Source organism: Pongo pygmaeus, chromosome 16, assembly GCF_028885625.2.
Source record: "Pongo pygmaeus isolate AG05252 chromosome 16, NHGRI_mPonPyg2-v2.0_pri, whole genome shotgun sequence".
Taxonomy (NCBI): Eukaryota; Metazoa; Chordata; class Mammalia; order Primates; family Hominidae; genus Pongo; species Pongo pygmaeus.
In genome coordinates this window covers 34,188,768-34,204,460 of record NC_072389.2, presented here as the reverse complement: position 1 = coordinate 34,204,460, position 15,693 = coordinate 34,188,768, and the positions used below count along the sequence as shown (strand labels likewise).

Genomic DNA, 15,693 nt, shown 5'->3' with positions numbered 1-15,693 from the left:
CGAGCAAGCAGGAGAAACCTGCTGAGCGGACGCCCACCCAGCTGCAGATCAGACAGGGACCGCCCTGCAGCTGGCCAGGCCTGCCGTGGGTCAAGTGGTGTCCCAGGTCCCACCCCGACACAGTGCAATGGGCCAGTGGCTCAAAGAAAGCCCAGCACCGTTCATGGGAATTCCCACCCACACCTGAAGGGCTCCAGGCACCCCGGAATGCACGTGCCTGCGGCGTGCAGATCAGCCTAGCCAAGAGGGGACAGAGGCGTCAGGCGGGTGTGTGGGTGCTGAGGTGTGAATTTCACTGAGAGGGACAGGCCCAACAAAGCCATCAGGGGGCCACAGAGTGGACCCATGAGCCCCTCCAAGTACAGGGCATCCTCCTCCAAACCTCAGTGAGTGAATGTGAGCATGGTAGAGAGAGGTTCCGGAGCTCTGAAGAAACCAGCAGAGAGGGGTGTTTCAGAACGTTGGACGGGACTCTCTGCCTGTGAGCTGGCAATGGGATGCCAGAAGGAGGAATACAGAGATGACCGCAGCCAGGGAGTCCACATGTGCCAAACCTGGTATTTCCACCAGGAGGGCACCTCCAGGCAACGGGCCACTGCGGGCCCTGGTTCCTTTCAGGGACTTGGTTCCGGGCTCCAGTAGGGATCAGCTGGGCAAGACCATCGAGGGGAGACTGAGCCAGGACCCACTGCGCCCTCTTCAGGGTTCCTGCACTTTCACTTCATGAAAAGTCCCCACAGCAATGGCATGGAGGTCAAAGGTCCACCAATCTTTATTGGCAGAAATTATGCCTCCTCTCAAAAGACAGCGATGAGGACTGGGTGTGAGTTCTCCAGCGCCGGGGGTGCCCAAGACTCCCGGGGAGCTAGTGTGAAATGCAAATTCCTGGGCTGCTGGCCACAGGGACCCGGTGCCAGGTCCTAGACTCCACAGGGCACTGCCTGCAGACACAGTCGCATGGGGCGATTTTTGAAAGCTCTGGGCTGTGTGGAGAGCCAAGCTGCCTGGGAAATGCTGCTGAAAACACACCCGTGTCTGCGTGGGGCGGCTCCAGCCGATGACACCCCCATACCCAGAGCTATCGTCGGGGGTCATCTGTCTTGTGCCAGACTCTAGGCCTTTTCTGGGCCCTGGAGCATGTGTGCAGCACTCACAGCTAATGTCCTGGACTGGGCCCTGGGCCCCTTGAATCCTTCGTCCCCTGCCAGAGTGACAAGCCTGGTGGGCTGCAGAGGGACCCACAGGCTGCTCCCCACCCACCCCTGGCTCAGGGGTGATCAAGACCACATTCCCAGTGTGGCCCCAGACAGGATCTGCAGGGCCGGGCCTCCACTCTCAGGGTCACTGAGACCTGCAGCATCCAGGGAAAGCTGGCCACACTCTGGGGACATGGGTGAGCCTCGCCAGCCTACCTGCCATGCCAGATGTGGACAAGGTGGGATCGCTGGTGGAGCGGGACACACGCCCGGGACCTGGCTGCACCTGTGAGCCCATGCCAGGATCCTCTGGAGACACGCAGCCAGGGGGAAGGGCAGGTTCGGAGGGTGCTGGGGCGCCCACAGGGCCATCGGGGGATGGGCTGGAACCTGGCGTAGCAGTGCCCTCGGACACCAGGAGGCTGGTGCTGTCAGCTGGTACTGCAAGAGAAGGGACATGGCATTAAAGTGGGCGGCCACAGGGGACGCTGGCGTGGGACAGGCCTGCCCCCTCAAACTCCAGATCTAGATGAACTCTGAAACCCTGGAGGTGCGGAAACACTGAATAAGATTGACAAATGCTGCTGCTCTATGCTGTCGAAAGTTGGGGGCACCAGATGAGCTCCCAGAAATCATTCCAGGAATGGCATGGGTCAGGGGCTTAGACCCTTCACACTACACAAGAGACTAAAAGTCAGAAATCAGACGCTTTGGTCACAAGACGCTTTGGTCTGGGTGAACAAGGCCGGTGCAGGGGTACACAGCAGCTCCGAGGGATATCAAGGCATCCCCACAGGTCCCGGTGGGCCTGAGATCTGTTCCCCCTTTGCAGGGGTGCAGCCCCGGGCCTGGAGTGTGGCCAGACAGGGTGGTGCAGGCAGGTGGGATAAACTCCACCCACCAGACACTGGCCTTGGCTCTCAGGGTGTGGAGGCCAGGCCAGCAGCAGCAGCAGCCTTGCCCTGGGAACGAGCGGGGAATGCAGACTCTCAGTTGGACCCCAGACCCATGGAAGCAGAGACCCTGGCACTGGGCCCAGCCACCGGGGTTGGAGCGAGCCCTCCAGGGAATTCTGATGCCCTCCAAACTAAACTGTAAGAACTGCTGGTCTGGACCGGGATGTTGGTCAGGGCTGGGCTTCTGCCAGGAACCACTCTACGGGGGCTGGATCGGAGTCTGTTTTAATGCCTTCTCCACAGGGTGTGCATGCACGTGACAGCGTGATAGGCTGCTCCTGCACTCCCCTCCAATCACCACGTGCCCTCAGAGCCCCCTCCTGGCACTGGAGTGGAGTTGCCTGCATGGGGGACACTTCATAGATCACAGAAGCCTGAACTCCTCCAGGTGTGGGGGGCTTCGGGTCTGTTCCTGCCATCCCTTTCTGTTTTTCCCTGCGTCTGTGAGCTTGCCCATGGGCGACAGGCTTTTCAGGCCCCCCACAGCTGCAGAAATGGGCTTAGACGGGGAAGGGTTGAGGGTCACACAGCCACCAAGGTGGTCCTCTACTCAGGAGAGTCCTGACCCCTGTACCCCAGCAGGAGTCTGGGTGCTGGAAGCTCTGCTGGTCCCTGGGTCAGCTGTAGAGTTCACTGCCCAGGTCGCAGGAGGGAGGAAGATCCAGCCCTGCTGAATTCTGGGCGAGGAGCACCCCTGTCTATTTCCACCTGCCCTGAGATGGGAAACAGGAAGGGGCTCCGGTAGCACCGGCACCCCTCAGCCCAAACCCTGGAATGCTGCAGGTGTGGCTACCCTGTGACAGTGACTGAGATACACTGTACCCTGGGTTGGCCCTGGGAAAGTCACTGAACACCTTCTTGAACAGCCTCTGATGGCTTGGAGTGACCAAAGGAAGGAAAAGATTGCTTCCAAATCCCACAACTGCAAAGATGCTGCGCTCTACAACACCAAGTGGCCTCTCAGAAAGACAGCCCCTTCCTGTTTCTCTTAGATGCTGAGTGAGTGTTCAGCAGGGGACAGAGCGCCCTGGGACGATCATCCTGGCCCTCTGTGGGATCGCATGAGTTATCTAACTTTGTTCTCCAAATAAGCCAGCCCATGTGACCCCTCGCAGGGGCCTCAAGACGGTGGCTCTCTGGCTCACCTGGCCTCCACGCCCTTGCTCCCTCTGCTGCAAAGGGCCCTTCTGCTTTCCTGGAGCCTTAGATCACCTCCCCCGCCCCGGCTCTGCATGTGACACCCACCCTCTGTGTCTGGGGATTTGACCCTTGCACACGTGTCCTTCAATGCCCTCAAGGACATGACTTCCAGCCTGCACCCTCCTGCCAGCCGCCCAGCCCAGCCACCTTCTTCAGAGGGAGGTGCCGTGTGGACATTCGCCCGGTAGGTACAACTTTGGCTCTGGAAAGGGGACCCTAGATGGAGTCGTGCTCTTCTTCAAATCCATAGTCCTCAAGTGAGAAAGTGGGGCAGAGGAGGACAAGGTCTCCCCGGAGAGTGTGGGAGGTCTCCTGGGTATGCTGACTGCTGTGGATGCAGGCACGGGAAGAAATGTGGGGATATACAGGGTATTTAATAGGAAAGGCTGCTGCAAACTCCAGCCTCTGAAAGATTAAGAAATGGAGGGAGGAGGAGGGAGAAGAGAAGAGAAGAGAAGAAAATAGGATGAGGACGAAAAGAGACACCCTTGAAAATAGGAATACCCCACTTCAGGAGCTGAAAGAGGTAAGCTTACCTGGAGTGCTGAAGCCAGCACTGGTGTTTGGGTCCCCGGGGCTGGACTCGGCCACCTGCTGATCTATACTTGTAACCTACAGTAAGAAACGGAAAGTGTCAAGGCGGTTCGTCCGTGGGAACGCAGCACAGCAGCCTCCAGTAGTGCAGGCGCTTAAACTTGTCTCCTGGTGGGAAGCGCTGAGAGACGTTCACCCACAGCTCCACTCTTCTCCCCTACATTTATGAGGTGGGGTGTGAGGGTTCAAGTTGCCCTTGCCAAGGCCAAAGCCTAGTTTTCTTTTTTCTTTTTTTTGAAACGGAGTCTTGCTCTGTCGCCCAGGCTGGAGTGCCATAGCACGATCTCAGCTCACTGCAACCTCCGCTGCCCGGATTCAAGCGATTCTCCTGCTTCAGCCTCCTGAGTAGCTGGGATTACAGGTATCCACCACTGTGCCCAGCTAGTTTTTTGTATTTTTAGTAGAGATGGGGTTTTGCCATCTTGGCCAGGCTGGTCTCAAACTCCTGACCTCAGGCGATCCGCCTGTTTCGGCCTCCCAAAGTGCTGGGATTACAAGGCGTGAGCCACTGCACCTGGCCAAAAGCCTGTTTTTCTGAACTTTTGCAATCAGAGAGCCCGGCAGGGCCACAGAGCCACCTGAGCCTACGAGTTGCACGGTCATCGAGCTTTTGTGGCTTTCGATTTCTTTTTCTTTTCTTTATTACTATATTTTAGAGACAAGGTCTCGCTTCATGGCCCAGGCTGGAGTGCAGTGGTGCAATCATAGCTCACTGCAGACTCGAACTCCTGGGGTTAAGTGATCCTCCGGCCTCAGCCTTCTGAGTAGCTGGGATTATAGGCATGAGCTACCACGCCCTGCTTTTTTCAGCTTTCTTCTTGGATATACTCCGATTCCGCCTGGAGAGGCCTCGGAATAAGGGGAAGGCTATATACCTCCTCTGCTCTCTGCCCCATCTTCATTTTGCCCATTCTGCGTGGGCCATGGTTTCCACCTCGGAGGGCATTAGGGCCTCCCAGATGCGATGTTTGGATGTGATGCAAGCTATACACATGTTGCGTGGGTACCCCCATGCACCCCATGCTACCTCAGAAAACAATTTTTTGAATCCTTGTGTTATTTCAGAATTGCTTTGGGGATACACTTGCAAATAATGAGCTCCAGAGGAGACTGGGAAGGTAAGGGGGGCTCCTGCGACTTGGTCCAATTCCAGCTCAGGTAATTACATTTCTGCCTCCCTCATCTCCCGCCACTTCAATCAGATAGCTTGTCTCCTTCATCTCTCCTCTTCAACCAGGCTGACACCAGGGCGGGGGTTGGGGCTGCAGCCTTCCCACCCACACAAAGGGTGTGAGCTGCCCCCGCGGCGTGGGGCTCCGAGACAAAGAGAAGATGGAGAGCTGCCCAAGTGTGTCCTTTGATCTCACTAAGATGCTTTCGTGTAATACGGTCCGTGCTATTTTTCTTCCTTAGCCCTCTCATTCTGCTGGGAGGGAATTGGTGAGGGAGAATTCACCCCACCATCAGCACCCACCTGCTTTTTCACTGAAGTCATTATGTGCCAATAACCAGTTCTGGAAATCTCTGTCCAGAACCTTCCACTGAATCACAAGGAGTGAACAATGTCCTAACGGTTTGTTTCATCCTGTGTCTCCCCTCCTGTATCTAACCCTCTCTTGCACTTGCTTTCCTTTTGGATAGTAGATGGGTGCTAACTTAGAACTCTGCTGTCTAAAGAAAATCTGGTAATAAAGAAATATAAATAAAACAAGAGAAAGAAAATATACAGTGGGACAAGGTCAGGAGGAAATTGGATTTGCTTCATGTTGTGCAGAAGCATCACTCACTTCCCTCTGGCTCCCCGTCAGATTTGGTTTCCAGAGGAGGCAGCTCCTGGGAGCGTATCTATCACCTTTCGCAAGCAGAGTGTCAAGAGTTTAATTTAAATGTGGCCCTTCCCTGATGTCAGGAGCCACCTTGCCATGCTAAGCCATGGGGAAAATAGCAGTTCCTTTCATACAGCATTTTCGATGAACTATAACGGCAGTAGAAAAGGGTGGGGAAGAAATATATTTGTGGCATAGAATTTAAGTTGAAACTTGAGTTCAGCAAGGAAGCTCATAAACACAGCTCCCTGCAGAAGGAGAGCAGGGAGAGGGCTGTTGACAGGAGACACTGCAGGAATCACTTCACCTGGGTCTTACTGGTTTGCAGATGTGCTATTCTGAACAGTCATCGTAATTGGAAAATAAGTTGGCTTTTCAACAAATAATTCAAATTGTATGAAGCTCAGTGGCTAAGACACTTGCATGGAAATTCTGTACCATTCTGTAGTTTCCTACTCCTGGGTGAGGCCAAACATTAGAAACAGATTTATGAAGAGCGCTTCGTTTGGGGCAATTACAGCGATTATGGAAAATGTGAGTTAAAATTTTAGGCTGGTGGCTCAAGGCAAACTTTGAAGACACTTTGCTAACAGATTTTAGGTAGATCGTAAGTGTCAGGCCCTGGTGCTGCTCCTGGACTCTGCTGGTCCCTCTCCCTTCTCACAACTCCTGGTCTCGCACTCAGGTTCCCTTCCACCCGGCATGCTGCCACCAAATTAAACTCCTGAAGCAACCACTGGGTCACACCCAAGACGTCAAACTCCTCAAGGGCACTCTACAGTTTGACATCCAAGGTCAGAAAATATCTGCCCAAACGATTTCAGCCCTGGGGTGCTGAAGCTCCCACAGCCAGGCTCCAGACAGTCCTGCCATGCGCCTTAGCTGGTGCTGTGACCTTCACCTGCACCACCTCCCCCTCCTTCACACACCCCAGCCCCCCATCACCTCCCCCTCCACACACACCCCAGCCCACCCAGATCACCTCCTCGTCCTCCACACACACCAGCCCCCATCACCTCCCCTCCACACACACCCCAGCCCCCCATCACCTCCCCGTCCTCCACACACACCAGCCCCCATCACCTCCCCTCCACACATACCCCAGCCCCCCACATCACCTCCCCCTCCTCCACACACACCAGCCCCCCCAAATCACCTCCCCTCCACACACCCCAGCCCCCATCACCTCCCCCTCCACACACACCCCAGCCCCCCCCACATCACCTCCCCCTCCTCCACACACCCCAGCCCCCATCACCTCCCCTTCCACACACCCCAGCCCCCCATCACCTCCCCCTCCACACACACCCCAGCCCACCCAGATCACCAGGCCCGATTCTTCTGCAGAAGCCTCAAAGAAGTTCGTCTCTGTCCGGTCTCCATATGAGAGTGCTGTGACAGGGGGATTCTGTCCTATATCCCGTGGAGGACCACTGTCGCCAGTGGTCCCTGAAACATACACTTGCCACCCAGACAAGAAGATTAAACTGGTAATTTCTCAATCACTCTCCTGCTATCAAAAGAAACTCACTCCTTGAACACCAGCTGAAGAGCACAGCCTCAAACTACAGGAAAGAGAATGGCATCTGACCTAAGCCGGAAAGGAAGTGTGCACGGCCCATCACCCAGGCGAGTGCTCACGGAGCCCACCCTCGTGGAGGCTGCCCCCTCTTGTGTTAAACCTCTTCCCCAGCACACCCCCTGCCCCGCCCCAGAGTCAGCTCCTCCCCCACAGAGCCCGCCTTCTGCAGCCTCCTCTCTTTATCCAAAGGAGTGCTGAGGGCACTTTCTATGCCATTTGTCCTAACAAGGAAGAGCAACTGACCCTGCCTCGCCCGGGGCGCAGGGTCGTGCTGTGAAGGGGCGCTCCTTGCTGTCTAGTCAGGGGGGCCTTGCTGCCTGGGGAGGGGACAGCTGGCGGCGCAGCTGGCGGTACGGCCTTCCCTCTGTGGACGGTAATGGGTTGCTTTGACTTCCAGACTCCCAGACACGGCCGTGAATTGAAAAGTGCTCCCAGGCCATGGGGTCAAAGAGAGTGGGCCCGAGGGCTCTAGCGGCCCCTTCATCATCAGATGCTGCCCTGCTGCCAGGCGGGCGCCCAGGGACAGGCCCTGCAGGCGGTCGTGCTGTGCCCCTGCCAGCGCTGGGAGCTGGAGGTCTCCGAGCCAACACATGCTAATTCGAGATCAGCCTCTGACCTTTCAGCTGTTCTCACCGCAGTTCTGAGAAAGAAATCTCAACTGAGAGAATTCCCCAGAGTTTTGGAGAAGGGTGTCGCGTTGGTTTCAGAACCAGCCAGATCCCTTCCAATATATTCTATTCTTTAGAGAAAACAGTAAAATTGTGTACACAACAGGAACCCATTCCTTCCGGGGGCCACTGTGGGGTCAGACATTGAATGGCACACCCAGGTCCAGAAGCTACTTCCAGCAGGCGGGGCCCTTGGGAAGCCAGGGCCTGGGCTCCCTGGACAGGGGTTCCTGTCGTCAGGAGGCAGAGGGGTCCAAGGGGCAGGGAGAACCGGGAAGCAGGCTCAGAGCCAGTCCCAGTGCGGAGCTGGAATTGTGATGGCAGCAGGCACGGTCACTGAGCAGAAGCGGTGGAGGGGACAGAGCTGCCCCCTCGCCACGAGGCAGCCATGGGGAACCGCACACCCCTGCCGCCTTCAGGGGTTTCCGGGTCCACCCGCCGCCCTGCCCGGTGCCCCTGCTGGCTACAGCGTGGAGCTTCCCATTGCACCCTCGGTCAGCCTCCCCTCTGCCTTCCCAGGGGCTTCCCTCACGGAGGGCCCTGTCCTGGGCCTGCCATCCCCACCATCTAGGTCCTTCCACATCTGCCTGGTAACCTCCTCAAGGTCCTAGATCCATACTCCCCTCTACCTACCATCCCATCTTCTCTCCTCTTTACCGAACATCCTGGGAGAGTGATCTACTCCTGCTCTCAAAGTGGAAGCAGCAGCAGGGCTGAAGCTTTTATACCCCCAACTTCAATACCCCAATTACTGACTCAGGAGCCCTGGGGGTGGGCCCAGACATTAGGATTTGATTATCAAGTTCCCCAGAGGGGCACCCACTGGTGTCTGAAAACCACAGCCACACCTGCGCTCCCCTGCGCATGTACCATCCACTCCTTTACCTGGCGTAGTCCAGCCCTGCCCTCCATCCCACCGAAGCTGCTCTGCCAAGGTCACCAGCAGCCCCTCCACGGTAAGCCACGTGGCCCTGGGTGTTAGCTTCTGGACAGCACCTGGCCCATTGCTTTCTTCCGGAACTGCTGGTTTTGGCAAATCCAGGCTCCTGGGAGCCCTGCCTAGTGCCCTGTAGCCTGTCGTGTGTGGGGGTGCCTTTCTCCTGCCACCGGCAATGGTGTCATTCTGTGGGGCTCCCTCTCTCCCATTTCCTAGGCTCCAGTGACAGCGGCAGCTAACTCTGATCACTATGAACTACAGCTCCTGTCATCTGGTGGACACTCACTCAGAATTCAACCCACCACACCCAGACAGGTCACCACCCACGCACACTCATCCGAGACTCTTCATGGACGACCTTCTGTTTGGGGGATACGCTGTGCCTGTCCTTCTTCCCTCTGAGCCTTTGCACAGGCTGCTCCCTCTCTCAGGAGCCCTTCCAGCCCCACTTCCTGCACCTCGCCTGCCTGATGCCCACCCAGCCTGACCTCCCAGACCCTCCATGGACCCCCAAATTGGGCCTGACATCATGACAGGTGCCCCACAGTGCACTGGGCTCCCCTCGCAGTGCTGATGACAACTATTATGACAGCCAACTGTCTCCACTGATAACATTGATTTGAATTATTTTTATCATAAACGGAAAACTAAACAACATTGGGAAGGCAGAGGTCCCAGCTCAGCTTTATAAAAAACATCTAAGAACATCTCCATTACTGCAACTTCAGGAACGGGATTTCAGGGCCATGCCCGCCTCCTGACTAAAGGATTCCTCTCCACAGACAGCTCCCACACATCTGCCTCTAGCACCCAGAGTAAAAAGGGGGTCCTGGCCGGCGCTCAGGGGGCCACTGTCTGCAGCCTGCCTAGCTGCTCCAGGCGTTTCAGGGTGGCTGCTCGGGGACTGTCTGCTTGTGTGAGGATGTGCTGGGGGCTCACGGGCCAGCCAGAAGCTGATCTGGCCGACCACAAGCCACCCTGAAGGAGGTCCCTGTGGTATATATGACTCCCCAGGTGTGTGGCACCTTACAGCGTCTGAATGCGCTGTCCATATATGACTCCACAGGGCACAGGGAAGTCGCATCTCTTCCTGTCCTAAGACCACCCTGCCTGCAATGGTGACCAGTCCTTGTGGGTGTGATTGTCAGAAGGGCTTGTGAGCTTAATCAGCCAACATGGAAACTGCTCCTCCACCCACAGAGGCTCCTCAGGGTCAGTGCTGCCTTGGTCACTGGTTGGGACAGGGACCAGCATTGCCACCTGGCTTGCATGCACATGGGCTCTTGGGATCTCAAAGTGACAGGGAGAGCATTGGGGGTGACATCAAAAGGTCTGAGCCCTGTGCTAGGGTGTCTTTACAGGAGTCAGCAAAGACAGCGAGCAGCCGGCCAGGCCTGATCTGATGCCCTGAACCAGTGCCTGGCCGGTGATCTGGGTAGCGATAACCGTCCCGGGCTCCACGGCTGCTGAGAAGCCCAAAGCAGGTGCAGTTCTGGGTGGGCCTGGATGCTTCTGGTCATGCTGTCATCTGCTCTCCTCTGCTTGTTGCTTGGGCTCAGAATTGGCTTCAGCCCCTACCCCTGCCCCTCCCTGGGGAATCTCCAAGTCTCCCCTGCCCATACCCTCTGCTCCAACTCACTGCTGTGTTCCCCAGCCATGCCCCAGGCCCGAGGCCTCCAGGACCTCCCTGACCACCTGTCACGGGAGTTCTCTGCATTTCCTAAATTGGACTGTTGGCCTCTCTAGCAGGATTGGGGAAATGTTCACGGATGATATCCTAAAATATGTTTTCCAGTCACTTGCTTTCTCTCCCTGTATTTCAGGGACACCAGTGAGCTGTCAATTTGGTCTATTTACATAACCCCATATTCCTTGGAGGGTGGGTCCTTGGAGGATCCCTTGCACTGTGGGCCACGTGACTTTTCCAGATGTCCCCATCTCTCTGTCCTGGCTAGCAGCATTCCACATAGAGTCATGACAACAACGATGATAAGGAGGAAACAATACCCCAAAAGGGTGACTGACTTTTGCTGAATTCAGAACTTACCATGTTCCAAGTCCTGTTGGCTCCATTACAGACAACATCCCATTTCGTCCCGTAACCTTGGTACTGTTATGATCCCCATTTTACACATGAGGAAACTGAGGCTCCACGAACATACTGCCTGTCACGTGTCAGGCACCATGAGACTGCAGGAGTGCCTGGCATGCCCAGCTCAGAGAAGGCCGGAAGGACCTGGCGGCTGAGGCACTTCCCTGGCCCGAAGCTTCTTGGCCTCAGACAGGACCAGGGATCCAGGGCCGCTTTCTCCCCACCCCAGAGGGCGGAGACGGCAGTGTGTGATCAAGACAGGCTGGGGCGCCCTGGGTACTCGGTCCATGGACCCAGCTCTGCTCCTGGGGGCTCTCCCCTTGGGTCAGGAGCTGTCCCAGGTCCTTCTGCCCGGATCCCAGACCACCCACCAGCACGAAGCTCAGACGCACCTGGGCTGTGACTCGTGGCTGCAGAAACGGAACTGGGGATCTAAGGGGAAAAGCACCAACACCGGGTGCCCCAGGCCCGGGCTGGCGTCTCTGTAGGTGCCGCGCTCTGCGCCTGTGGCCTCATCTACAGCACAGGGCTGATAAGACCAATATCCCACAGGTTTGCTGAAAGGCTTCAAGAGAGATGAATGCGTCCGGGGGCCTCAGCACAGGGCACTCATGAGTGTTCACCCCACAGCCAGCTCGGACCTGGTGCGGTGTAAGGTGCCTTCCGAGGGCAGGCCAGGACGGTGTCCCCAGCATTCCCAAGGGAACTGGCCTTGTCTGGGGCCCCGGGCCTCACCTGGCTGGCAGGGGGCTGGCCCACCACTGCCTCGTACGGAGGGGGCAGCTCAGCAGGATAGAGCAGGCCGGGGCTGTTGATGGCCACGTCATACAAAGTGCTGAATGGAGACGGAGCAAAGTCCAGGTGGAGGCCCCTGAAAAGACAATCATCACATCGTCATTGCCCAAAGAAGGAGGCGGAAGTGCTGACAGCTCTAAAAGCAGCCAGAGCAGAGGCGGCCAGGGCTTCCCCTCTTCTAATACTTCCCATCATTGTGAAATCAAAGCTTCAGTCACTGGGCGATTTACACTTTTGTTTTTTTTTTTCTGGAACGACACCAACATTTTCAATAAACTCTACCGACCTGTCCATTAAAATTCAAATAATCATACAGCTGATTACATCTTTCATTAAACTGTACATGTTACACGAATGACTGCAACGCAACCGCAGCTTTGCACGTCATGAGAACTTAAGGCAGCAACACCTGTCTGCCTCCGGTTTCTTTCGGGTTGCGTTGCAAAGGTGCCACACGGAATGTTCTATGTCTAAGACCCTCTCCTTCCACTGTCCCTCCTCTGTTCTCACCGCCATGCCTGCAGGACCACTGCAACTCCCACCTCCCAGACACTGCAGCCGATCTCAATGGTTTCGAGGTGGGGGCAGCCGTGGGAGACCAACCTCTGGGCCTCAGCAGACGGTGTGCAGGTGTACTCTGGGGGGTAATAGGGTGGAGGCGGGAGTGGGGGGATGAACTCGTCGAAATCCAGGGTCTGGTGGAGAACGGTGCCGTGAGGAGTCACGCAGGTGGGGTTGGCAGGATGTGACCTCTGAGGAAGGAACTGGAAAACAGAGACAATCACAGAGTTATCTGGGACATCTGTGTGGCTTGTGTCTCATTAAGCTAATTATACACGAGCTTTAATGATCAGTTTGGAATGCCTGTAATTTCAACTGTCCAGCCATGACTGCTAAGCACACACTTTCAAACGAAGGCGCCAGGAGGAACGCCTCGTCTCAGAAGTCTCAAAATGCTTTGTTGCCCAGGCTGTTATACGGAATGCCTCTTTTTAAAGAAAACATACGGTCTGGCAAGTCTTTCATGCTGTCCCTACCGCTCCACTTGGCCCCTCTGATGACAGTACTCAAAGACTGCAGACGGAAGGCTGCCTGACGTCCGTGGTTTAAGACGGCACTTCGGCTGGGTGTGGTGGCTCATGCCTGTAATCCCAGCACTTTGTGAGGCCGAGGCGGGTGGATCACCTGTGGTCAGGAGTTCGAGACCAGTCTTGGTCAACATGGCGAAACCCCGTCTCTACTAAAAATACAAAAAATTAGCTGGGCGTAGTGGTGCATGCCTGTAATCCCAGCTACTTGGGAGGCTGAGGCAGGAGAATTGCTTGAACCCAGGAGGCGGAGGTGGCAGTGAGCCAAGATTGTGCCATTGCACTCCAGCCTAGGCAACAGAGTGAGACTCTGTCTGAAAAAACAAACAAGCAAACAAACAAAAGACAGCATTTCTCGAAGTGTGTTCATGAGAAAACACTAGACCCTCCCCTCAAAATGTCCCCACCCCACCCCAGAATTCCTGTGGTGAATCTGTGGGAAATGCCACATGCTCCCTTCTTGGAGGCCTGCATTGTGCATTCGTGTGTTAAAGGCTCTGAGAAGGGCTGTGCTGAAATACTTATTTAGCTGTTTAACATTTTAACCCAGCATTTCTCAAATATTTCATAATGGGCCCCTTTGGACACACAGTATCTATTAATATTTTGCAGCTCTCAGGATTTCACACAATTTGTAAAACACTGCCCTGAGGAAAGAGACAACTTCATGAGTTCCAGAACATTCTATTGGCCAATCTTGAACACCGAGATGCTGCTTTAATAGTGAGGTGAAATCGCTTTAACAAAAATGAAACCTGTTTCTGCCTAGTTTTCCATTTCTGAAGGACTAACCAACAGCCAACTGCTTTTCTTTCCACCTTCACATCTCTGCTGCCCAGAGGTCACCTGTGGCGTGAGATGCCTGGGACATTGCTCCAGCTCCAGTCGACGCTGCCCTGTGAGGGTCTACATGGCAAAAAGATCCATGCTGCAAAAACTCTGGGCCAGGGGCCCTCCTGGCGCAGGGGAGGTGAGGTAAGGAGAGGAAGGGTGAGTGTGTGTGTGTATGTGTGTGTGTGTGCATGTGTATGTGTGTATGTGCATGTATGTATGTGGATGTGCGTATGTGTGTGTGTCTGTGTGTGTGCATGTATGTATGTATGCGTATGTATGTGCATGTATGTGCATGTGTATATGTGTATGCATATGTGTATGTGCATGTATGTGTGTGTGCATGTAGATGTGTACGTATGTGTGCATATAGGTATGTATGTGTGTCTCTCCGTGTATGTGTATGTGTGTGTTTATGCGTGCGTGTGTGTGTGTGTGTTGAGGGGAAGACAGGGACCCAGAATCACCCTACACAAGCAAGGACAGCTCCATTAGAAAACAATGAGGTCTCCAAGCACTGCGTGGGGACTGCGGTCCCGAAAGCATTCATGAAGAAGGCATCGGAACGGGTCTTAGATTGGTGGGATTTCATCTAGTGGGTGCGCAGGGAGACACTCAGGCTCCAGAAGAGGTGAACCAGGGAAGGATGTGTTCAAGAAAAGCAAATAGATAAGGCTCTGAAAGTCAATTCGTAATTCTGGGGCACCGGCTGGGGAGCCGGTAAGGGTGTTGGAGCTGGGGAGCAGGGGGACTGGACCTGCGTGGTAGGAGGTGCCTTCTGGCAGCAGGGGTAGGGTGGGCTGGAGCTGACAGAGGCCAAGACATGAAGCACTTTTGCACTGGTAGGGGTTTTGCACGATTCTGAATGGGGTCAAGCACTGTGAAATAAGCATGCTCTAGGTTGATGGAGGAAGGCTGGTGGCCGTGTCTAAAGGTGTAACACATCACAGGAAAATGGCTCCCGTGGGCCTTCTAACACATAGAGCACACTCCTCGCCTCTCTGGCTGGACCGACCCACGGCTGCTTGTGTTTAATTGTCCGAAACAGGCGAAATCACTGGCTGTGAGAAAGGCGCATGTGCGTCTGTCGTCCTCCGCCTTGGAGGCTGTCAGTTCTGATGCCTGCTGCACAGAGCTGAGAGGCAGGGCAAGGGCAAATGCCCTCAGGTCTAATCAGGAAATATTTTCAATTAGTCTCTATCAGAAATTAGAAAAAAATCAATGACATACTTAAGCAAAACTAATGACATGCAGACACCAAAACACTTTCCAATTCAAGGCACCATTCTACCAGGAAGGAGAACAAGCATTTGAGGAGGGGCAGAGCTGTAAGGGACCCTCTCCGCAGGTGCAAGTGAGCAGAGGCTGCCACACACTGGAGGCTATGTAAAGGTCAAAGGACGCGGCTGCATCTGCTCCGGGTCGCCTTTCGGGGCGTGTTGGCCCCACCTTCCTGGACTCTTTTCCCAGGTATCCTTTGACCTTGACTCCTCAGCCTCCCCAGTGAGAATCCTGCAAGTGGCGCTTGACGTCTCCCCTCTCTTCCCCACCATCAGTGTGTGTTTAATTACGTCAGGGTGTGTCTCGCGGCCCAGGGTGGCCAGCTCTGTCCTCTGCTCTGCAGGGTGGGGCTGGAGGTCTGCAGACTACGCTTCCCAGGCTACCGTGCCCGGGCTGCGGGCGGGATCTGCCTGTAGAGGGCGCCAGAGGGCACCTGGACGGCCTGCGGGGCGAGCAGGGAGCTGCGAGTTTCCTGCGCCTTCCCACTTCCTCCCTTCAGTTCCCCGGCTTTGCGGGCTGAGAGCTGCCCTCCGCAGTTATTCCTCTCTCTGTAACCTCAGCACCCTCTTCTGTTCCTTCAGCCTTCCACACCCAAGTAACCTGCTCCCCGTAACTGTGTTGAAATCCTAAGGGCAATTTCTTTTCCT

At 55.4% G+C, this 15,693-nt stretch overlaps 1 protein-coding gene across 4 annotated transcripts in view; it reads right to left on the bottom strand.

Moving 5' to 3' along the window:
- Positions 1–15,693, bottom strand: part of ENTREP2 (endosomal transmembrane epsin interactor 2) — a 468,111-nt gene that overhangs the window by 4,553 nt on the left and 447,865 nt on the right. For all 4 annotated transcript variants that reach the window (XM_054450957.2, XM_054450958.2, XM_054450959.2 and 1 more), the window contains 4 exons: positions 12,450–12,610; positions 11,787–11,922; positions 3,889–3,964; positions 1,413–1,637 (listed from right to left, as the gene is read on the bottom strand). In XM_054450957.2, coding sequence (XP_054306932.2) covers positions 1,413–1,637; positions 3,889–3,964; positions 11,787–11,922; positions 12,450–12,610 — 598 coding nt within the window. The remainder of the gene's footprint in view (positions 1–1,412; positions 1,638–3,888; positions 3,965–11,786; positions 11,923–12,449; positions 12,611–15,693) is intronic.